Consider the following 24,662-nt stretch of genomic DNA (forward strand, 5'->3'; position numbering starts at 1 on the left):
GAGATCCTTGACAGGCAGTCAGGGGATACACTGACAGGCAGTCAGAGGAAACACTGACAGGCAGTGAGACAAGACACTGACAGGCAGTCAAAGGAGATCCTTGACAGGCAGTCAGGGGATACACTGACAGGCAGTCAGAGGAAACACTGACAGGCAGTGAGACTAGACACTGACAGGCAGTCAAAGGAGATCCTTGACAGGCAGTCAGGGGATACACTGACAGGCAGTCAGAGGAAACACTGACAGGCAGTGAGACAAGACACTGACAGGCAGTCAAAGGAGATCCTTGACAGGCAGTCAGGGGATACACTGACAGGCAGTCAGAGGAAACACTGACAGGCAGTGAGACTAGACACTGACAGGCAGTGAGACTAGACACTGACAGGCAGTCAAAGGAGATCCTTGACAGGCAGTCAGGGGATACACTGACAGGCAGTCAGAGGAAACACTGACAGGCAGTGAGACAAGACACTGACAGGCAGTCAAAGGAGATCCTTGACAGGCAGTCAGAGGAGGCACTGATAGGCAGTCGCAGAAGACACTGACTTGCAGTGAGACAAGACACTGACAGGCAGTCAAAGGAGATCCTTGACAGGCAGTGAGACTAGACACTGACAGGCAGTCAAAGGAGATCCTTGACAGGCAGTCAGGGGATACACTGACAGGCAGTCAGAGGATACACTGACAGGCAGTCAGAGGAAACACTGACAGGCAGTGAGACTAGACACTGACAGGCAGTCAAAGGAGATCCTTGACAGGCAGTCAGAGGAGGCACTGATAGGCAGTCGCAGAAGACACTGACTTGCAGGCAGAGGAGACACTGACAGGCAGTCAGAGGAGTGGAAGGTAGTAAGAATATTTTCCGATAATGAATAACCTTCGCAGTCATTCTTTCTTTGGTGTCTAGAAATGAAGCATTTATCACATAAACGTACTATGCTGACGTCGCAGGCCCATGTAGTTACGCCAGGGATTTTTCAATATTTATGGTCTGGATATGTAACATGCGGATATCACCAGCTTTTATTGCCAAACTTTCATCAAATCAAAGATTTTCATGACGTTATTACCGTTACATGTAATTTCTACATCCGGAGGATTGGTTGCCGTATTTCCTAGTTTTATTTTTAGCTCATTCTCGTTTGTTGCGAAATTTATCATCTCTTTTTTTTTTTTTTTTTTTTTTTTTTTTTTTTTTTTTTTTTTTTTTTTTTTTTTTTTTTTTGCTCGAGATGGAGTGGAAGAGCTGGTGGTAATTCTCTTTGACAATCTCTAAGAAATTAAATCATTGCTTCTGGTCAATTTCATATTGTATCCTCTGGTCAAAGTCACATTTGCAACTCTGACCAAGCTCGAAGAGTCACTGGTAATTTTGGTAAAACTCTTACTTGAAAATAATTTCCTTCGGCAATTTGATATTTAAACCTCTGGCCAAAGTCACAGTCGCGACTCTGACCAACCACATTGTCCCATAATAAAGACTGCAGTAAACTATCTGCCTTACGCAAGAGCTCCGCCCACCTGATACTCCATACCTTAGTGTCTCCTACTCCATTCTTGGGTATTTCCCAGCTGTCCTACCCCCCAGTACTGCAGCCATGTCCCCGGGGGACGAAGGAGGTAGGAATGAACCTCGGCAGACAATGAGAAACTCGCGTAGGCGTCGGGTATTTTATGTCTTGTCATCCTGCTGCAACGTTTGTTCTTATCCCTGAGACTGGACACGTGCCTCCAGTGCAATGGGCACGTGATATGATTGAATTATTAGAAAGTGTATGAAATTTTTTTTGGCGATAGAATTTCATTTAGTTTATAATTTCATTTTTTTAAAACACCAACACACTTGTCACGTGATCTGATTGAATTATTAGATATTGCATCAATTTTTTTATCGGCGGTAGAATTTCATTTACATTTAATTTAGTTTATAATTTCAAATTTTTCCTTTGAAACACCAACACAGTAGTCGCGTGATCAAATTAAATTATTAGAGAGTCTTTGCAAGTTTTTATCGCTGGTAGAATTTCATTTGCATTTTGTTTTTATTATAATTTCCAGCTTTTTTTTTAAACCAACACAATAGTCACGTAATGTAATTAAGTTATTAGAAATTCTTTGCATGCAAATTTTCATCGCCTTGTGAAATTTTATTTGCATTTTGTTTTAATTATTAATATAAATATATATATAGATATATATATATATATATATATATATATATATATATATATATATATATATATATATATATATATATATATATATATATATATTCAATTCATCCACATAAACTAAGGTTGGAGGTATCAATCATTTTCTAGAAAAGCTTCGATACGATGATAGATCGTTCTAGAGTAAATTGCGAATATTTCGACTCAAGAAAAAAATGTCAGATTTCATAAACATTAGTAATGGCATCCTGAGTTACTCATCAGAATCACCGATATAAATATCTTGCACAATTTTGAATTATATTGTGTATCATAACACTGATTTGTTGCAGGAAATTGAAGTAATTGAATCATTAAATAGTAATTATGTCAGGAAAATCAGTTTGGAATGTAGAGATTCATTTCCCCCAATCAACGTGTCTCTTTAAACATTTCCATGTCGTCACCAAAGAAAACGGACTTTTTGAACCAGTATTACACACAGGAAGGCATGAAAACGCGACATGCTCTTAGTAAGATGACGAAGTTTCCTGTTGGTAGAGGCAGCCTTTGTAGAGCCACGCATAACTAGAGAGTGCCAGATTGGCCCCAGACCTCCTAGCGTTGACACTCTCCACGTTGACACTCTCCACCGCCCAACGAAAGTGCCACAAGCACGCGTGCGTTAAAGCTCCCCAGTTACTATCACACTTGTAAGAATTCTCTGGAAAGTTACCTCCGAGTCTCATGCGTCTGAACTGACGTGTTCGGATCGCTGTTTACAGTCGGTGTAGTGTGAGACGTTATGTTGTGTTTCACTCGGCTGAAAAGAGGTATTTGTGACAACTTTCAAAAGAGAGAAAGACAAAAACATTTATGTACAATATGGTTGGACACGACTTGGTAGCCTTGAATATCCTGCAACAACGAGGATCGGCCAATATGACGGGTAAGTTTTATCTCTTAGACTAGTTTATCTCACTTATATTTTATGGGATTGAAATGAGCATTCGTGTAAGATGAGCATAAAGTAACAGCGCAGGCGTGAAGGACAAATTGGAAAAATGCTGCGAGACTGTTATTGTTGTGTTTACTGAAGAGGAAAATGTCTTGTGCGAAAGAATGACATTTGATGCAGATGTTGCAGTGTTTTGAATGTTCTTGTAATTATCATGTATTGCCTCGGTTGTTTGTTAAAATAAGCATTATAATAGTATGTGCTTTCACGAAGTTGGTGACGTGATTGTTAGATTAAAAATACAGCCTTCTGTCGAAGAGTTATTACATTGTATTTGTTGCCTTTACTTAACAATTGACTCTAAATTTCATGTTTATGACCTTTGCATTTCTTCCATAAGATTATTCAGTTACGAGTGTTAATGATGACAATAGTACACTTAGAAAAATATGGTTGATTTTTTTTTTCATTTATAATAATACACTTAGAAAAAATATTGATTTTTTTTTTCATTTAGAGTAATGGTTTCACTTGAAGCAGTGCAAATGCTATGTAAATCGTACTCTGAGGATTCATGTGTCAGGGATAGTTTATTTCGAGTATGATAGCATAGGATATTTTTGAAGCTTGATTAATGAACAGTTATTAACTAGCAATATGTATATATATATATATATATATATATATATATATATATATGTGTGTGTGTGTGTGTGTGTGTATGTATATATACATATATATATATATATATATATATATATATATATATATATTTATATATTTATATATTATATTTATATATATTATATATTTATATATATGTATATATATGTATATATGCATACGTACATATATATATATATATATATATATATATATATATATGTATATATATATATTTATATATTATTTTTATATATATATATTATTTGTATATATATATATATATATATATATATATATATTTATATATTGTGTATATATATATATATATATATATATATATATATATATATACAGTATATATATATATATATATATATATATATATATATATATATATATATATATATATATATATATATACACATACATCAAAATCAAATGGCAGTTTCAATACAGATTAAATTAATCTTCTGTGCAATGCTATTTGAAGCCTGACGACAAGTGAATTTAAGACCAGAAGCTACGAATTACAGTTCGGTTTGAGGTCTTAGGGGTGCCTACTTGGAAAGGGGGGGGGGGGGGGTATGAGGAATAGCAAGGCGTGGGAAGGGTCAGGAAGAAGTCACGTTTAAGGTCTGGATCTGCTTAACTAAAGTATCTAGAGTCACGTGATACAGGCCCATCGCATACATAGTTTCTGTGAATGTCTTTTTTCCTTTTTCCTTATTATTATTGTTATTTAATTTTATTTTTTATTTTATTTGTAAATTTTTATTTTATTAGTAAATTTTTTATTTTAGTTGTAAATTTTTATTTTATTTGTAAATTTGTATTTTATTTGTAAATTTTATTCTATTTTTAAATTTTTATTTTATTTGTGAATTGTTATTTTATTTGTAATTTGTTACTTTATTTGTATTTTTTATTTTATTTGTTATTTTTTCATTTTATTTGTAATTTTTTTATTTCATTTGTAAATTATATATGACTGTTTGGCCATTTGAATATAGTAAGTGTGATTAATTCTTTACTTTTTGCATGTTTCAAAATAACTTGTTAAGGGGAGTTATAGTATAAATAATATCTTTGTATCTTTTTTATAGCAACGATGCAGATGGCAATTAATTATTTACGATTCTAAAAGACTTTTGATGGTCAATTGATCAAATTTAATCCAAAACGCTAGTATGTGGCGATCGAATTACCACTTGGGCGTTTACTGTATCACCAAGTTCATCGACCATAGCACTCAGGGCCGAGTGGACTTAGGTGAATCTGCTATAGAACTCTAAAATTGAACAGCTAATCGATATTTGCGTAGAAGAAATTGACGCCCACATCGTCACAGAACTAATTCTCTTATGAGACAGAGTTCATTGGCAGTGAAGTTATATTTTGATTAACCTTTCAAGATTTCTGGCTTGAGTTGGAACATTCATTTCTTCATTAACGTCATTCAGAGAGAGAAGATTATCCAGGTTGTCTGTGGCATCGCCCACCACAAGGAAGACTACATTGTTTGATGTGTGTGTGTGTGTGTGTGTGTGTGTGTGTGTGTAGAGGACTAGTGATAGAGCCAGCATTTTAGAGAGAGAAGGAATGGACCAGTTAGGATGAGTAGGCGTGGGTATCATAATGCCATCCTCCACTCCAAAGAATGTTACCTCTTGCGGGTAGTAGTAGTAGTAGTAGTGGCCGTAGTAATACTTGTAGTAGGCGAGTAGGGGCGTAGGCGTGCAGAGTGGAGGAAGAGAGAGAGAGAGGGTAGCGGGGGCGTCCTACACCATGTGTTTAAGAGAAGTTTCACCTTAGGAAGGAAGCCGCCATCAGCCACTACCACGAGGATGTGCCTCTCACTACCTGCGAAGAGTTTGACCTTGTAGGGTGCTTTTTCGTGGCGTCTTGACTTCTTCTTCTTCTTCGGTCCTTCGTCTCTGCCTCTCCTTGTGTTGTGTGTGATCTCTGATCTCATCCGGAGCGAAGTGTCCATCACATCAGGAAGGACTCTCTTAGGAACTGAGCGTCGTCAGGACTTTGAGCTCCAGATTTCTGTTTCGAATTTTGGTCGAGGGAACAGACGCGCACCGGTGAGGCATCGGTATACTTTTGAAAAGGTTAATGAGGTTTCTGTTAATGTTTCTTTTGCCTTATTAGTAATGTGAGGGGTTAAATTGATTATTTATTCTGTCACACCACTTCTTGCTCGTGTAGTTGTCTAGTGCGCTTATATTCTTTTTCTAAAAATCAAAAATTTTAAAATGTTTTGAGTTTCGAAAAAGTCTTGTGTGCCTTGAATGCGATAACTCGCAGTTGAATATCTCTCTCAGCGAATAATCAGAGTTTTGGTGATTTAATGACATGGGAATGGTATAAGTCGTTCTATTCCTGAGCATAAGTTAACAAACAAACAAACAGTTTGCATCTCTGCATTGCTTAAGAAATTACTCAACATCCGCAGCTTGATTCTAGATGCAAACAGCTTGATAATTAACATGTTATCTGTAAGTACGTGATATGAGTTTATGTGTTAAATTGCTGAGTGAAATTTCTTTGATAGTTGTCAATCTTATTAAACGGAGTGTCAGCAGTCACCAATTATTATTATTATTATTATTACTTACTAAGCTACAACCCTAGTTGGAAAAGCAGTATGCTATAAGCCCTGGGGCTCCAACAGGGAAAATAGCTCAGTGAGGAAAGGAAAAAAGGAAAATAAAATATTCTAAGAAGAGTAACAATAATAAATATCTCCTATATAAACTATAAAAACTTTAACAAAACAAAAGGAAGAGAAATAAGATAGGAGAGTGTGCTCGAGTGTACCCTCAAGCAAGAGAACTCTAACCCAAGACAGTGAAAGGCCATGGTACAGAGGCTATGGCACTACCCAAGACTAGAGAACAGTGGTTTGATTTTGGAGTGTCCTTCTCCTAGAAGAGCTGCTTACCATAGCTAAAGAGTCTCTTCTACCCTTACCAAGAGGAAAATGGTACTGAACAATTACAGTGTAGTAACTCCTTAGGTGATGAAGAATTGTTTGGTAATCTGTGTTGTCAGGTGTATGAGGACAGAGGAGAATCTGTAAAGAATATGCCAGACTATTCAGTGTGTATGTAGGCAAAGGGAAAATGAACCGTAACCAGAGAGGAGGATCCAATGTAGTACTGTCTGGCCAGTCAAAAGACCCCATAACTCTCTAGCGGTAGTATCTCAACGGGTGGCTGGTGCCCTGGCCAACCTACTACCTGAATTGAAAATTACAGTGTAGAGGTATTATGTGAATGCAAGATCAGATATTGCCAAGGAAACGTGACATGACTGCTATCAATTTAGTATGCATTCTATGAATGAATTTGTAATGATTATTTGCATTCGCAGTGGGTACAAACAATGCTATTTCATACACATCTATCACCCATTTATCACGTTCTTATATTCATTATAGTTTTATAGATATATATATATATATATATATATATATATATTTATTTATATATATATATATATATATATATATATATATATATATATATATTTATATATATATATAATATATAAATATATATATATATATATATATATATATATATATATATATATATATATATATATATGTATATAATATATATATGTATATATATCTATATAATGTATATATATAAATATATATATATATATATATATATATATATATATATATATATATATATATATATATATAAATATTAAATATATGTATATATATCTTTATAATGTGTATATATATATATAAATATATATATACATGTATATACTGTATATATATATATATATATATATATATATATATATATATATGTGTGTGTGTGTGTGTGTGTATTTGTATATTAGCACTCGGACAAGGTAATGAATATTGTCAGCATTATTTTCCTCGACAATGTCCCGTTATTCCTCCTTATCATATTGCATTACTTAACCTGTCATGGAATACAGCATTGAATACACAAAATACATTGATGCTATTTTTATGACGGACCGTAGCTCTTGCTCTCTATGGCATTGCGAATTGCAATGCGCGCCTGTGATTATGGAGCTTTGAGACGGGAATGAAGACCAGGTCCAGTAGGATCATGTGGGTGTAGGAGCCAGTAGGAGCGAGGTCAACAGCTGCTGCTGGTCCGGTGTGGTCGGGTGGACAAGGAGTACCGAGAGTACCTTTTGGGCAGCCGCCCTCCACCGTCTCTCCCTCCGCCTTTTCCTTCTAGTTGTGTGTGTGTGTGTTTGTGTGTATGTGTGCGTAGAAATCACGAAAGATGAGCATAAAATATGTATTATAGCTACGGAAAGAAAAATTAAAAGACTAGATTTGAGTTCGTACTTTCGTCCATTAGGGACATGAAGTCTGTCGATGTCCCTGGTGGACGAAAGTACAAACTCTAATAAGTCTTTTCCTCTTTCCTTTCGTGGCTATAATACGTACATACATACATACACACACACACACACACACACACACACACACACACACACATATATATATATATATATATATATATATATATATATATATATATATATATATATATATATATATATATATATATGTGTGTGTGTGTGTGTGTGTGTGTGTGTGTATGTGTAAATGAATATGTATGTATAAGGTGTGTGTGTAAACAGGTACTTTGTATATATATATATATATATATATATATATATATATATATATATATATATATATATATGTATATAGATATATATATGTATATAGATATATATTTATATATATATATATATATATATATATATATATATATATATATATATATATATAATGAATATGTATGTATAAGGTGTGTGTATAGACACGTACTGTATATATATATATATATATATATATATATATATATATATATATATATATATATATATATATATATATATATATATCCACACACATAAATATATGTGCACGTACTTACGTAATATGAGCACCCTTATCTACGTACTCTAGTGTGTATGAAATTGATATAGTGCAATGTAATAAAAAAACACCTTTTTTTTATGTAAAGAAAACAGAAACATCACGTGAAAATGAGAACTGACATCTCACTCGTGAATTATCTCCTCGCTTCTAGGACGCACTGCATGCGGAAGCTAAAGAAGCTTCAGAAAACTTTGTCCCTCTTCTTGAAAACTTAAAAAGTTACGAGTCAACATTAGCATGAGGCACACGCAAGCGGGTGGAGAGAGAGAGAGAGAGAGAGAGAGAGAGAGAGAGAGAGAGAGAGAGAGAGAGAGAGAGAGTCTCTCTCTCTCTCTTATCCCCATAGGAACAGAGAAATGCTTAGACTTGTTTGAATTATTTTTATTGTGGTTTAATGTGCAACAATGGTAGTTGTATTTTTATGATGTGCAACAACGCTTTGTGATTGCAACTTCTGTCTCATGTGTCAGTAGTTTTAGTGGAACATTTTTAATGTTTGATTTTTTTTTCTGGGAAATTTTGAATGTTTGATTTTTTCCTGGGAAATTTGGAATGTTTGATTTTTTGGGGGGAAATGTTTAATGTTTGATTTTTATTCTGGGAAATTTTAAATGTGATTTTTTTTCTGGGAAATTTTATTTTTTGTGTATGATTTTTTTCTGGGAAATTTTTAATGTTGGATCTTTTTTCTGGGAAATTTTTCATGGATTATTTTCTGGGGAAAATTTTAATGTTTGTTTTTTTCTGGAAAATTTTTAATGTGATTTTTTTAAGGTAAAATTTTAATGTGATTTTTTTTTCCAGGGAAAATTTTAATGTTTGTTTTTTTTTCTGGGAAAATTGTAATGTATGATTTTATTTGGGAAATTTTTACTATGTTCTATTATTACAGTGAGGATTTTTTTCAGGTTTTCTATATAGAATTTAAAATTATTATCGAGAATGATTTGTCGAGTTGTCTTATATGCAATTGCTATTAAAGCAACCACTATTATTATTACTACGAGAGTCAATAGATTTTTTTTTCTTTTTCAATACTATGGTACTTTTTCCTGTCTAGAACCATTCGAATCATTATCATTCATTATCATTTTAAAACCCCAATATTTTTCCCTGTTGGAGCCCCTGGGCTTATAGCATCTTGCTTTTCCAACTAGGGTTGTAGCTTGGATTGTAATAATAATAATAATAATAATGGCAACTATGTTATGTTGTGGCATGTATCATTTCCTGGTTTTTCACTCTTGTAATAAAATGATCATATATGGTTATCCAGACTATCTTCACTATAAATTAATAAGATTATCGCGTAGGAATTATTCCAATACCGTACCTTTCCTCTTCGACTACTCCCATGTGAGTGCGTACGTGAGTGCGTGTTCCGCAAATATTGTTGTAAGTGTTGTCGGCACAGTCTACTGACATGACGTCATGTCCCAGTTTAGATGTTCGCATTAGCGCCTTTGCGACGTTTATGGAAGAGGCACATTTACGACTAGGCTTTTTCTTCCGTATTCCGGTAGTATAAGGCCGTAGATTGCTTGTCCCCAAACAGCTAAGTGGACGGCTAAGGTCTGTCCAACAGAATGCTTGGTATTTGTGACAAGGGAGAATGTACCAAGAGAGAGGGACTACTAGGGTGGGGTTGTTGGTGGATAGACACCATGGGATGGAACGGGGTGGGGGTGGGGGGGGGGGGTCGATAGAATTGGGGATGGGGCGGGCCTAGTCCTCCTAGTACCAACCAGAGAACTCGGCTCTGCCTCACTCACCATCACTCTCACAGATATCGAGAGAGTCAGTCAGTGTGTGTGGCTGTGTGCCTGGTGGGAAGTGCAGTGGCTGGCTGTTCCGCAGTGTGTAAGATAGTATAAGGTGTTTGTAACGTAGTGGGGATTTACGTAAAGGCATCATCCCTTATCACGTGGATCTGCTTGTGTGAAAGGCTACACCTCCGTTCATTGAACCACCTCGTATTGCAGTGATTTAAATCGTGGCTATCGGAAAAGAAGACGTTGCGTTTCTCTCTCACCCACTGTGCAACTCCAAGATTGAAGCCCAAGGGCCAAGGAACTTGCAGCTTCGGAGTATTGATGTGGAGCGTCTGCCTTCCAATCTTTTCGAAGACGAGTGTTAGTGGCGAAGGGCTCCAGTAAACCTTGGATAACTGAGAGATAACCCAACGGGGAGACGATTTAATCTTTTAGTGAAGAGGCCTTATCTTTTCGCTGGATAAAAAGTCTTCTGATAAGGGACACATTAGGGGCTACTACCTATATGATGGTTAGAGTGCAACCACAACAAAAGAAGCCCTTCTAAACATCAGAGATAGAACCTAGCGCGTAGGCTTTACGCTGACATACAACTGTTGTAGTTCTTGGCATTCATTTTGACCAGTAAGTAATAATGAGGTTTGAGTGGAGTCAATTTTGTCAATTATGCTTGTAAGAAAAATATCTTTATTATACAGCTAGTATGTTAAGTCTGGATGCTTGCTGTAGGATTTCATTGTCGCGTTAAAGTACTCCAGTGTAATATTGATTTTATATCATAATGAAAATCTCATATTCAAGATTTTTTTTATCTAGCAGTCATTTATTTAATTATTATAGTATATGTTATTCAGTGTTCGATTTGCGCACAGAGGATCAGCTATTTTGTAATTTTCTGTTCGATGAAGGTTGTTCGTGTAATTTCAGATTCCAAATGGATTACTTAACATTATTTTTTTCTCAGTATATTATTTTTTCCTTTATTTGTACGTGGAAAATATCATTATTATCATTTTGTTAATACCACATGCTTCATATATTTACTTTTATTATTAATGTAATATCAATAACATAACACGATCTTTGCTACGTGGGTAAAATTTGCTTTAAGTGTTATCCTTTGATTATGATTACCACTAAAAATATGTTATGATTAATCTATAAGCTACAGAATAGGGAACTTTGGCGCCCGCTGAAATTGAATGGCTGGTAATTGAGTTAATGTGTGTGCTTGTAGTCTCGTCCATAGGGGACTACGAAGTTACTGTATCCATTTGTGGAAGTATTTTATTCCTTCTAAGGTAAAATTATTGAAGAATCATTCAAAAAAATGTTGAGGCTATTCAAATTACAGTAAACAACTTTAGCTTCTATTTCTAAATGATATTTAAATGTTTTTATTATGTTTTATACATGATTGACATTAATGATATATATATATTATATATATATATATATATATATATATATATATATATATATATATATATATATATATATATATATGGATAAATATCAACACAACATCGTGTTTACTATTCATTAGCGTAAAGACATTCTAGCATATGTGATTCGTGTAATGTGTACACAATAAACAACAACAGCAATAACAATAAGAATAATAATGCACTTAACCCCAGTCACCACATGCAATCCCTTGATATCTCCATATTACTCGGAATGTGTTCGCTCCCTTAATACATTGCAAAGAATTCTCCCGTTATTTCTTGGGTAAGATCATTACATTCTGTGGATATATTATTATTATTGTTATTATTATTATTATTATTATTATTATTATTATTATTATTATTACAGAGCTGGTCCTATTAAATTCGGGAAGAAAAAATATTTATATTAAAATTAATCAATGAATTAAATAAAATATATAGTAAATATAATAGATAAAAAAATAAATTATAAATTAAAACTTTGATTAATAAATATTTTAAATCTTGTTTAAAAAACCTATGTTTCTTAAAAATTTTAAAATCTTTAAAAGCTAAATTCTCAGTCCAATAAAAGGTAAAAAAAAAATATTTCTCACCAAAACATAGATATATCTCTTAAAACATTACAATCGAAACCAAATATACAAGTATAGGTAGTTACTTATGGTAATATTAATAAGGTTTCTTCATGCTTAAGTATGATGAACAAATTCATAATATTACATCCTTATTGTGTGATGTAGATTTTGTTCATGTGTCTTTGTCGTAAACTCTCTCTCTCTCTCTCTCTCTCTCTCTCTCTCTCTCTCTCTCTCTCTCTCTCTCTCTCAGAAATAGATAAGTGATATATATTATACAGAATTAAATATTCAGTCTCGATTTGAATCATTGTGTCTGGGATACTGGGGGTAGTCAATTCTCAACCTGATATAATATTTCACCTTTTTTTGTGGTTTGAAAGTATGTAGATGAGGATAGAGTATGTGGGTCTATAAATGTTTCTAATTAGTATTTAGCGCATATGGAATTACGTTGAATATTATTCGTTTAATCTGGCGGTGCCATTACTTAAAGGAACTCGAAAATAATGATAACCTCATTTCTTATAGTCCTGCATTGATGTATGGATGTTTTTATTGTATTTTATAAACGAAAATAATTGTGATTTTTTACTTATGTTGATATTTAATATGAATAGTCAAGAATAGACATATAAGGTACAGAAGATATAGAAATAGAAAAATGTTGAGGGATGAAATTCCTTGTCTCATGGGTGGGCCTCCCTGGGTATCTTATAAATATCACCTTCTCTCGGCAACATATGAGTACGGGCGTGCAACACTAATATTAATCTGAAGGTGGGCGTTCGCATTGGGAGAAAAGGTTGGCCCTGGCCAGACACAGCACGTGGGGATGATGGGAAACTAAAAACAGGCTCTTTTTTTCCCCCTCACAAACATGAGGAATGAAGGGAGGTTTTATAGAACATTCCTCAAGTGAAAATATCACTTTTAAAAATAAACAATGAAACTAAAAGTTTGTTTGGGGGTTATTCTATTTTGAATTATCCTCTTTTAATATAATGCCTTAAACTTCAAGCCACTGCATCTGTTGCAGGTGTGATGGAAATTTCACATCTGTAGCATTTCAAACCATGAGGGAAATATACGGGTATACGTGAAGGCTGACTAGTGCTGGTAATTTATTTTATCAATGGAGATATAACTATGTGTATAGAAAACAAACAGAGCAACAGAATTTATCTATAGAGTATTGTTGAGCGATTTTGTTCCACTTGTGGAGTGCTGCCGTGGGTACCAACCCCCCTCCTCCCCTCCCCCCGGAAGTCCCTCTGCATGGCACCCAGGGAGTATTAGTAGTGTGCGTTTTCCAACGTCACGGATATTTTTAGAGGTGTTCTCTTAGTATCAGCGATAGGGCTGATCTGGGGCTATAAACACAAGAATCTACCAGCATTAACGTAGATTAATGGGGTCGCTAATACAGCAAGAGCTGTGGGCCTTTACCTAGATGACATTGTATCTTTTGTGTCGAGAGGAAAGAAGCCTGGTCATAATTGTGATGATTTTTTAGCTTCGTTGTGAAAAATACTTTATTATGCTGTTATTCAAAATCAAAATCCGATGATTTTACATAATCGTCTGAAGTGATATGGGTATGATTTCTTGATTATAAGAAAATTATTTATATGAATTTTCTATGTAATCGATAATTTACTTTCGTGTGGCTACCAATTTTGCTTTGAGTGGAGTGGACCGAGTGGATTTTATATATATATATATATATATATATATATATATATATATATATATATATATATATATATATATATATATATATAGAATGGGTTTATAATAAAACCTCTTTATTTGTTTTATTTCTCGCGTAGATGTGAAATTCAGAAGAACATTTTCAAATTTACACTTGGGAGGGAGTGAGTCGATAGGCCTACTCAAGCGTGCTTGATTTCGAAGCCGTTTAAGGTAAGAAGAAAAGGGTTCAATCGGAATAGCACCAGTTGTTCTCGTAGGCGTCAGTTAATCTGTTTTAGGGCGTCAACCCGAACGGGGCATGGGCGAGACACGTCACACACCCTCGCAAAAATGTAAACCCCCGCCCACTGCCCAAATGAAGATTACGTCTACTTGGAATACGAATTTCCATACGGGGCTCCATCCGAAGGATTTTGCATTAGGGAACCAATTTTAAAACTGGCTCTTCTCCCACGCATGTGTTATATGTGTCCATTAGAAGAGGCTGGTGTAGATATATATATAGCCATAGGCATCTCTATGTAACTTTAGTTTCAGTTACCACCCTGAAATAAGAAAGTCAATCTAGCATTTCGATATGCATTGGCAATTTGGCCTCAATGCAACAGTCGACAGTATGGTAATGGTTATGACCTTAGTTCACGACCAGCTGTTTGCCCTTGCAACTGATCTCGCCTCCGCCGACCTTGCGGAGGAGAGTAGGGGGCGGAATCTCGAGCATAAAGAGCAGGGTTTCATGACTAGTTTGACTGTTGACTTGAAGGACTGGGAAGCTTGTCTCTGCGACTCTAGAAATAGATAGACCGGGAGAGATACTCCGCTGCTCAAGACATTGATGGAGGGCGAGAAATAAACCTCTAAAAGTAAAAGTAAAAGTATCAAGTCAACCTTAGGCCGTCTATGACTGTGCTTTTAGACCTTGGTAATATGCCTATGGTATAATGAATTTATAAAAACTGTAAGATTTAAATCGTTCTTTCGGTTGTAATCTAAATAGAAAACTGTTATTGGTTAAATTGGTATAGGGGCGAGAAGGCTGATAAAGACTCACGTTTTGGGGAAAAAAAAAGTAAACATGACATCGAAATTCAAGGAAGTATGTAATTATTTAGGCATTTTGTTTACCATATGAATAATGCCTGAAAAGAGAACTTATTTATGACGATACTGATTGAATTCGCCTGTGGTCTAAAACTCTAAATTGTATAATGCGATCCAATCTGAAAGAGGTATACAACGGTTGCATGAGTTTTATATTTACGAGTGTATTCGTGTTTACTATTGCTTCTATGTTTAAAATATATATACCTTATTGTGAATTGATTTTTTTTTTACAAATCTATGATTTTTTTTCACACACACACACACACACACACACATATATATATATATATATATATATATATATATATATATATATATATATATATATATATATATATATATATATATAGCCTATACATATATATATACTATATATATATATATATATATATATATATATATATATATATATATGTATATATATAATATTGTATAAGATAAGGTTTTCATTTATCTTACGTTTTATTCTGATTCCTCTGACTTAGATCACTTTGTATATTAAAATTATTGTTTTGTTCTTTGCAGTGCATGAGATGTTGCACGTCGCTCGGGAGTGCTCGAACAGGGAAAGTGGAGGACCCCGCCTCACCTTTGGCGAGTTTTGTCTTTTCACAACAGAACTAAGACAATGTTACGACAAAGAGTGAGTTGTTTTGTCTCTTTTAGTAGTTAATGCCGTGATATTGTCAACCCTTTTACCCCCACCATAAGGTTAAATTTCGAGCACATTTTGCTATATAATTTTTTTTAAATTGCTCTAAAAAGCTTAATTTTTGTCCTAGAGAGGTCAGGTTGGTCTCATTCTTTTGGAAAATGCCTGAAGTTTCTCATTAAATTATCAAAAATATGTAAAAATATGTAATTAATAGTGTTTTGCAAGAACGTACCGGTACGTCCTTTGGGGATGAAAGGGTCAATATTGTGTGTAATGTTGCTATCTTTACTTTGGTAGAGCTTTCATCATCATCACCATCTCCTCCTACGCCTATTGGCTCAAAGGGCCTCAGATAGATTTTGCCAGCTTTATAAGAATACTATTCTGAGAATTAAAAAAAAGGCAAATTGAAAGAGGCGAAACATATTTAATTTTCTTTTTTTTATTACTCCAACCAGAACGCCCCGACCAGCACTCCTCTCCAAACTCTCAGACAAGAACAATGTGGAGAAGAAAAGAAGTGAACGGAAAATGTCAAGTAAGTAATAGTGTAAGGCAAAAATTTCAGAATCATTTAGAAGGTTAAACTTTTACCTTTAGTTTAAATGAATATTGGATGATTTATGAGTATAGTTTGATATGATATATTGTATTTGTGATAGAAAGACTCTCTAAGTTCTAACATATGTCTTTAACTTTGCTCCAAAAAAATGAATATTGGATGATTTATGAGTATAGTTTGATATGATATATTCTATTTGTGATAAATATAAAGACTTTATTAACATATGTCTTTAACTTTGCCCCAAACAGAATCATCCCCAAAGTATGAAGTCTTCTTAGGTGGGTCTTGTAATCCCACTACATGGCGACAAAACGTAGCCATCCCCATGCTGAAGGACCAAGGCATATCATTCTATAATCCTGTGAGTACTTTATTATTCTGTTTATGTTTTCAAAATACAAAGTTATGATTAAATTTAGGATGAAAGAGGTTAAAGAAGTTACAAGTATTTTTTTATTTGAAAGAGTCGGCTACATTTCATTAATGTCTTGCTCGAGGGTACACTCAGGCACACTATTCTATCTAATTTCTCTTCCTTTTGTTTTGTTAAAATTTATATAGGAGATATTTATTTTAATGTTGTTACTGTTCTTGAAATATTTTCTTTTTTCCTTTCCTCACTGGGCTGTTTTCCCCGTTGGAGCCCCTGGGCTTATAGTATGCTGCTTTAACAACTAGGGTTGTAGCTTAGCAAGTAATAATAATAATAATATTTCAAGTGGGTGGTTGTAGCATTGGTACTAAATGTGATTCCTTGGCTATAAATTAAAATTATTCGTAAAGAATGTGATAGTCAATGCAATATAGTGTATTGTATCTATGTCCTTATCCATGAGAACTTGTGGGACCATAAACAGTGACATCACCATAATACAGTAAAAAAAAAGAATAATTCTATTTTCTATTGCTATTGCTTATAAGCATTTGTGATGTTCTTGTGTTTTACAAACTTGTGTAGAGGAACTTAATTAAACTTGCTTTTATTATCCTTGCAGCAAGTATCTCACTGGGAGGAAGCCCTGGTAGAACTTGAATATCAAGCAAAACAAACAGCTTCTGTCCTATTCTTCGTCCTGGACCGTTCCACCCGGAACGTTGCCTCAATGGTCGAAGCCGCGTACATGGCTGGTTGCCGTCGCAAGCTGGTTGTGGTTATGGATGCCTACACTGGGCCTGGACAGCTGATTTGTGGAGAGCCAATTTCTGAATCGTAAGTGAAGATATTTTCTGTAAGGTAATTTGAGTGGTATAAGCTTGAAATTAAATTTGCTGTTGTTAGAACTACAGTAATCTACTGTATTTGAGTAAAACTTTTTAATGTAAAGTTAGATAATTGGTTATACTATATAATTATGATGAGAAGAATATTAATGATTAGTTTCAAAAGGAATTTTAAGTAACAATTTAGCTTTTGAGTTCAAAATTATTAGAATTATATAATGAAACGTTAAATTCTTCTTGATCCTTTTCTCATAGATTTATTCCAGTTGATCCAATTGAATTTGCTTTACTGAATAACAAAATAATTTCAGAGAATACCAAGACCTAACCGATGGCCTCCAGACAGTCCAAGATCTTGTCGAGAGGCAGGGAATCCCTGTCTTTGGGGAAATCAATCATGCACTCAACTGTACAGCAAAAGTAGGTGTCGTATGCATATAATTGTTGTTGTTTAAGACTTTATATTTTATTTTATATTTGTCAGTACAGTAATAAAAAAGGCATTCTAAAATTAACTTTATCAGTAAATATAGTTTTATATACTGTATGCATAGTTTCAAATGGAATTTAATCATTGATGAATTAGATTTTACAGTAAAAGTGAATTGCTTTTTTAAACATATATGGTTCATATATGTGGATCCGCATATTAATGTTAATTACCTTTTACAGATCTTACGGGAGAATCTTCGACCCCAAGATTTAGGTGTTGAAGACCATGTACAGCCAGTTAGATATCCCTACCTCCAGTTAGGAGATAAGTTAATGTAAGTATCACATGATGTCCCTCTTTTGAAACATTTTGAAACTGCAGTACAGTATTGTATATTCTATAAGTATTACGGCATATTACCGAGTTAAAATATTTAACTTGTATTTTTTTTTTACAGAAAACTTCATGATGCCTTTGTGAACACTAATTCAGAGCACATAACTTTAGCCGATGTAAGTGAGGTTTCTGCACAATATTTGTACTCTTCTCATGCTTTATAAATAGCATCAATTGTAAGCATTAAAAATTTGTGAAATATAAATTGATATCATATATAGGTACTGTACATTAAAGTACAGTGCATTGAATAATGATTTTATGTTTTTCCTCAGGCCCGTGTTATTTACAAAGTTGTTACCAACAAAGAGCTTAGTTCAGACGAATTGAAAGAAATTGTAGCAGCAAAAAAAGGTAACTTGAAAAAGTATTACTTTAATAATTGCATGAAAATACTAATGACATATAGTACCCAATACATTTTACAATCAAATAGTTGGGGTTTTATAATGGTCTGAACATAAAACATGGATGCTATACTTTATTTTCATCATATTTTCCTTGTTTTAAGTACTTGAATGTTTATAGATTATTTTTTGTATTGGATTTTGTTAATGAAGAAAATTTTGTATGATTTATAGGTATGGACGTTCAAGATTTAAATGGTGCAGAATTACCCCTGAATGAAATACATTTGACTTTTGATGAATTTTGCTGTATTGTGGCCGAGTTTAAAAATCAACGCTTAGAAAACCGAAGACTTTGGGATGTCTTCACTCATTCAGTGATGTCGCCAATCCAGAAAGTCATTGGTAAGATTGACATGTGTTTTATGTCATACAGTTCTACATTATCATTTGTTGGGCAACTGAAATATTAGAGGTAGAAGGTCATCAACTTACAAACATCGGGAGATACAAACGTAAATCCAACTAAAATCACAAATCTCAGATATTGTATTAAAACTTAGTAAAAAAATATCATATCATTTAATACAGTAATCAAAACAACATTTGCAATAACCTGATATTTATTTCATATGAAATGGGACTATTTGCCGACTTTTATAGCTGAAATCGTAGGCATGGGACTCGGTTTAGGCCTACCCTAAGCCAAAATTCGACTTACAAACATCTTGGAACCTATTAAGTTTGTAAATTGAGGATCTTCTGTGCAAGAAACTTAGAATACTCTTAACACACTCATATAATAGCTAAAATAATACTTTGACAAATAAAAGTAGATTTTATATAAATAAACTTCTATTGTAGGTTGGGCACTACCCAGAAGACCGTTGCGACCACTAAACAGCACTGGTGGTAGAGACGTTTACCTAGGTGGATCGATAGGCAATCGAGTCACGTGGAGAGAAGATATTGCCATTCCTATGTTATTGAAACATGGCTTATCCTACTTCAATCCAGCTGCTAGCGCATGCTCAGGACGCCTTTTGCCAATGGAAGCAGTATTAATGGATCACTCTCGAGTTTTGCTTTTTGTCATAACAAATAACACGAGAGGGATTTCAGCAATGGCACTGGTAAGTTAGTACCATATTACATTTTTTTATTTTCGTAATAACTGTTATAATGAATTTGGAGTTATTGTTCCACATACTTTGGAATTTGTTTATTGTACTAGAGAGCATGAATTTGTACCAAAAAATGTGTAGTACTTCGAAGGAATATTAAATTTCAAGCATAAATTGATAAAAAAAATATGTACTGTAATGAGAATATTAAATGTAAAGCATGAATTTGTAGCAAAAATTTTACACTATAATAAGAGATTTAAATTTCAAGCATAAAGTTCTACCAAAAAGTGTGTGATATAATGAGATTTTTAGATTTAAAGCATAAATTTGTACCAAATTGTACGTACTATATCGAGATTCTTACATTTCAGGCTTCGCACTACATTGGCCTTGGTTGTAATGTTGTTTTGTGCGTGCAGACTTTGACGGAAGACAGTGTTGTAAATGGTGAACAGGTATGTGTTGACCTACTTTTTGTTTTATGATCTGGTATATTGTACTATGAATATTTTCATTTCCTGATTAAGCTTATAGGTTTTAAGATGCAAATGCAATACAGTATATGGTTTACATTTTTGCTCACAGTATGTGTTGGTCTCGTTTCAATTACCGTTCATTGTATTTAAATTCACAGCTATCTCAGTTGGCAATGAAGGATTACAACAGAGGGAGACATTACCTTACTGACCAAGCAAATAAGGATGGAATACCAGTTTTCATCAACATCCAAGAAGCTGTGGAGTGCGTTATCAACAAGTGCCGTGCAAGATAGTATGACTTCGATGGATTTGGGGAATTTATCATTTTGAAGATTAAAAGTCCTAAGTGATGGGTATCATGAAGGCACCCGATACACATGGTAGATATTTTATCTACTTTGGGCTTTACTTTTGGATGTTGGTCCAGTTTATTATACAATTTGCTGTAAGCAGTTTTTATAGAAAGCTGACAAAGCTCGTCACTAAATTTGGCTGACTATGCAGGCGATACCGGAGTAAATTTGGTTAAATATCCAGGTGATACCGGAGACGAGGCTGCCCAGCCAATGTAATCTATGAAGCAGCTGCAGCAAGTAATATTCCAGTTTGTTTAGCAATTGTAGTTCTTGAAGTCAGCCAGTAAAATGAACTTGATAAAACATATTACAGTGAGAGGACTATTTTCATATTCAAGGTTTTTGTGCCGCATGTAAATAACCAGATACTAAAGCAAATGAAAGACATCCCACGGTATCAGGAATGCAGCTTCTGTGCAGCAAATACAGGCAGCAATAGACAATGAGCAGTTTACCGAGTTGTGATGTGCTGATCAAAATATATACCTGTACATGAGAAACATACAGTGTTATGCTTTAAAACATTATATATTTATTCAAGCTCTTAATAGAAAATATGCAATTTTTAATACTTGCAGGAATTTTCCTAGGAATTGTGTATTCTCCAGTGATTTTATATTTATGAGGTGAATACAGAAACGACAGCTAAGTGTAACCTCTGCTTTAAAGCACAGTTGTATTTCCCTTAGTTGAAGTGACTGTTTTGCACACTTAAACCAGTTTGCTTATGGATTACAGTGTGAACTTTGAGCAAGAGGTAGAAAAAATACTCATACTTCAGTACTGAATTTAAGCAAATAGATATAGTTTTTAATGTGTACAATAATATTAAAGTTTGAAAACTTTAGAAGTGACTGTAACAAGAACCACTGGCTAATATCTGTGCAAATTTTTGGAAATACTGTATTTTTTCTACATTTTCATTCGCTTTACCTATAAATTTGGAAAATGAAGCAACTATTTAAATGCTGTTGAAAAAGATCTTAATTAAAGCCATTATGAGCACAGAAATTATGCATAAATGGCATCTCAGGGTAAAGGAGGACACGTAATGAATGATGTTGATCAATCAAATCTGCTCAACTGAAAATATCAAGACAAGCAGTTTTATGGCAGAAATATCAAGTTACAAGGCACAGGAGTTGAAGTACAACATTACTGTATTCAAGGAACAGTTTTATGTCTTTGGATAGATTATGCAATTAACTGAATAGTTTGTTTTTTGACATGAATGTGCATGAAGCCTTGTGAGTTGCATATCAGAAAAGCAGGATGATTCTCGCTAGGTTGTATTATGTACGACATGTCACTTACAAATACATTCCTGTTGTTGAGTGTTTTTAATGGTGCTTGTTTGTGTATATGGAGGGTCACTGTAAAACGGCAGCTTAATTGAAAGATTGTAAAATACAGAAACAGCTTCAAGCTCACTGGTTCAGCTAAATCACTGTCATTCCATTTCCTTATAGATTATGTAGCTGTTGACAGTGTTGGTAGTCTACAACCCACCGTATGCTAGACAGAATTTATCTCTTGCAGTAGTAAGTTACCATTTGCAGATTTAGGAATCTTATAGATCCTTGACTGTCAAATATACTTACACTGCAGTATCGTGTCGTAAAACCTGGAAAATGCCCATGGTATTTATGGTGTAGCTAATTTAATATAAATGCTTTTTGTTTTGCTTTGATCCAGATTGGGCTGCTTTTTAAGTGTCAATTAAGAGAAGGATGTTAAAAACATCAACACCTAATCCTTACATTGTAAAAGGTCGTAGTCAGTGTTTCCTATTACTTTGAAGTTATTAGCTGATACATTTTTTGTAACTATGGAAGATATACCATCCTAAATTTCATTATTCAATTGAAACTTGAGATACTTAATCCTTAATATGAACGACCAAAAGTTGTATATAAAATTTTTTTAAAACACAGAATTCAGTAATTGTGTATGTTTAATTTTTTCTCAATAGCCTTGTAAGAAGTTAGAACAGTAACCTATTGTGGGATCCTCAAACATTAACAGATGTATCTAATGATGCTGCTTCTGAACTCTTTTTATATGTGGTCTTAAGAATTAGATTAATGTATGTTATTTATTTATTTAATGTGTACAAATGCTATATCCTTTCAGTTGTGAAAAAATACTGTAACATAAGATTGCTCTTACTACAAATATGTGTAGTAGTTGCTTTAATGCACGTAAGATAATTTTTGTTCATTTACCAGAAATTATGTGGTAATCACATCTTATACTGTATATTAAAGTCAACAGTCTTGAGCTCAAATTGTTGAAGAGGTTAGAAGAAAATATTACATAACAAAATACATGTTTTCAAACCATATCATTTATTGTAATATTGAAATTGACAGCTCATTTGATTTTTTGCCTGATGTAATGACTGCATGTGCTTTTTGTTTAGTGCACACCCATACAAAAGAAATTATTACATGAAATATACAGCCATTGTGGTACCATTGGAAGATTAAAGACCTTTTAATTCTATTTCCATCTTCATACATTGCCCTTCCATTCCCAAATGCATGAAGTTGTCCTTTCTTTTTACTTAAACATGCAGCTCATAAAATACTAAGTCACTTTCTCCCTTTTTGTCAAATTTACAACATACACAGTTCTTTATACCACTAGTTTGATTGTATGTTATTTATGTGTGAATATTTGTCAATTTGATATTTTTAAATGAGCTAAAAACAATCAAGTAATCATGATCAAGAGGTTAAATGTTTGCAAAAATACATCTCCCTTATTATTTCTTTGGGAAAGATCACCTTTGATTTATGCCTCATTTGCTTCTACTCAGACCTTTTTAAACTTTCCTTCTTCTAGAAACCCAATGAACTATACAAGAGGAAAATATATCCTTTATTATAGCATAGATTGGGAGAGCTAAGTGAGTTTTTTATGCAGGAAAATGATTGTCATGAAAACATATTTTTGGTTTTTCCATTTTAATTTGATGACATTAAGGATACTCCTCATACATGGAAATTTTATTTCCTATTATTTTCTTTAGTCAGTTTTAATAGAAACCTGAGGTAAAAAAAAGTTACACGTCTTTCATTAGTATTCATATTTCATATGGTAAAACTCTACATAGTTTGGTTATAATAAAGTATCAAGCTGGTAATTTCTTCTCTTAGATCAGGTTCTAAGTATAGGTATCTTATTTATTTTTATATGTGTAATTTTTACAAGGACATAAGCATGCCCATGCTGGAGCCCTCATTAAATATAATTGTGATTGTTAGCAATAATTTACATATACCTGTACATCATTTCAGTGATAGACCTCGTCATATTTTGTTGCATTCGTTATACATAATAATCTTGTACTGTATATATAATTATGTATAGATTATTTTTACAAGAATCAGTATCTTGCATTATACTATTTGTTTTAATTTCCTATTCAATGGTACTCCTCATTTTCAAGATTTCAAGAAATGGAAAAGTATTTTATCCTCTTAGAAGTTGAAAGAACATACCATAGTATGTTATAGAGGGCAAACAGGAACACGAGAACCACCAAATACATCATGAAAATTTATGAGGTTGATAGACTGATAAGAGTGTATGACTTTGTCATCCTCAAGGAGACACGTCAGTGATTATTACTATGCAGAATTTATAGTTACACCATGAAACATTTTACCTTTGTAAAAAAAAAAAAAAAAGAAAAAAAAATTCCTATATCTCCATAATCA

The 24,662-nt window shown here is 33.6% G+C and overlaps 1 protein-coding gene across 6 annotated transcripts in view; it reads left to right on the plus strand.

Moving 5' to 3' along the window:
• The window catches only part of raw, a 163,783-nt gene extending 139,437 nt beyond the window's left edge, over positions 1-24,346 (plus strand). For 4 of the 6 annotated variants that reach the window (XM_068363362.1, XM_068363361.1, XM_068363365.1 and 1 more), the window contains 12 exons: positions 15,884-16,001; positions 16,472-16,551; positions 16,827-16,939; positions 17,574-17,788; positions 18,111-18,219; positions 18,472-18,566; positions 18,690-18,744; positions 18,904-18,982; positions 19,210-19,380; positions 19,840-20,108; positions 20,474-20,557; positions 20,737-24,346. In XM_068363362.1, coding sequence (XP_068219463.1) covers positions 15,884-16,001; positions 16,472-16,551; positions 16,827-16,939; positions 17,574-17,788; positions 18,111-18,219; positions 18,472-18,566; positions 18,690-18,744; positions 18,904-18,982; positions 19,210-19,380; positions 19,840-20,108; positions 20,474-20,557; positions 20,737-20,874 — 1,526 coding nt within the window. In that variant the 3' untranslated portion in view covers positions 20,875-24,346. Of the gene's footprint in view, positions 1-2,809; positions 3,100-10,501; positions 11,134-15,883; positions 16,002-16,471; positions 16,552-16,826; positions 16,940-17,573; positions 17,789-18,110; positions 18,220-18,471; positions 18,567-18,689; positions 18,745-18,903; positions 18,983-19,209; positions 19,381-19,839; positions 20,109-20,473; positions 20,558-20,736 lie in introns of those variants that run through there. The other 2 variants (XM_068363363.1, XM_068363364.1) reach the window with 2 other exon arrangements.
• The last annotated feature ends 316 nt before the right edge of the window (positions 24,347-24,662 follow it).

This window comes from Palaemon carinicauda, chromosome 40, assembly GCF_036898095.1.
Source record: "Palaemon carinicauda isolate YSFRI2023 chromosome 40, ASM3689809v2, whole genome shotgun sequence".
In the NCBI taxonomy this organism is placed as follows: Eukaryota; Metazoa; Arthropoda; class Malacostraca; order Decapoda; family Palaemonidae; genus Palaemon; species Palaemon carinicauda.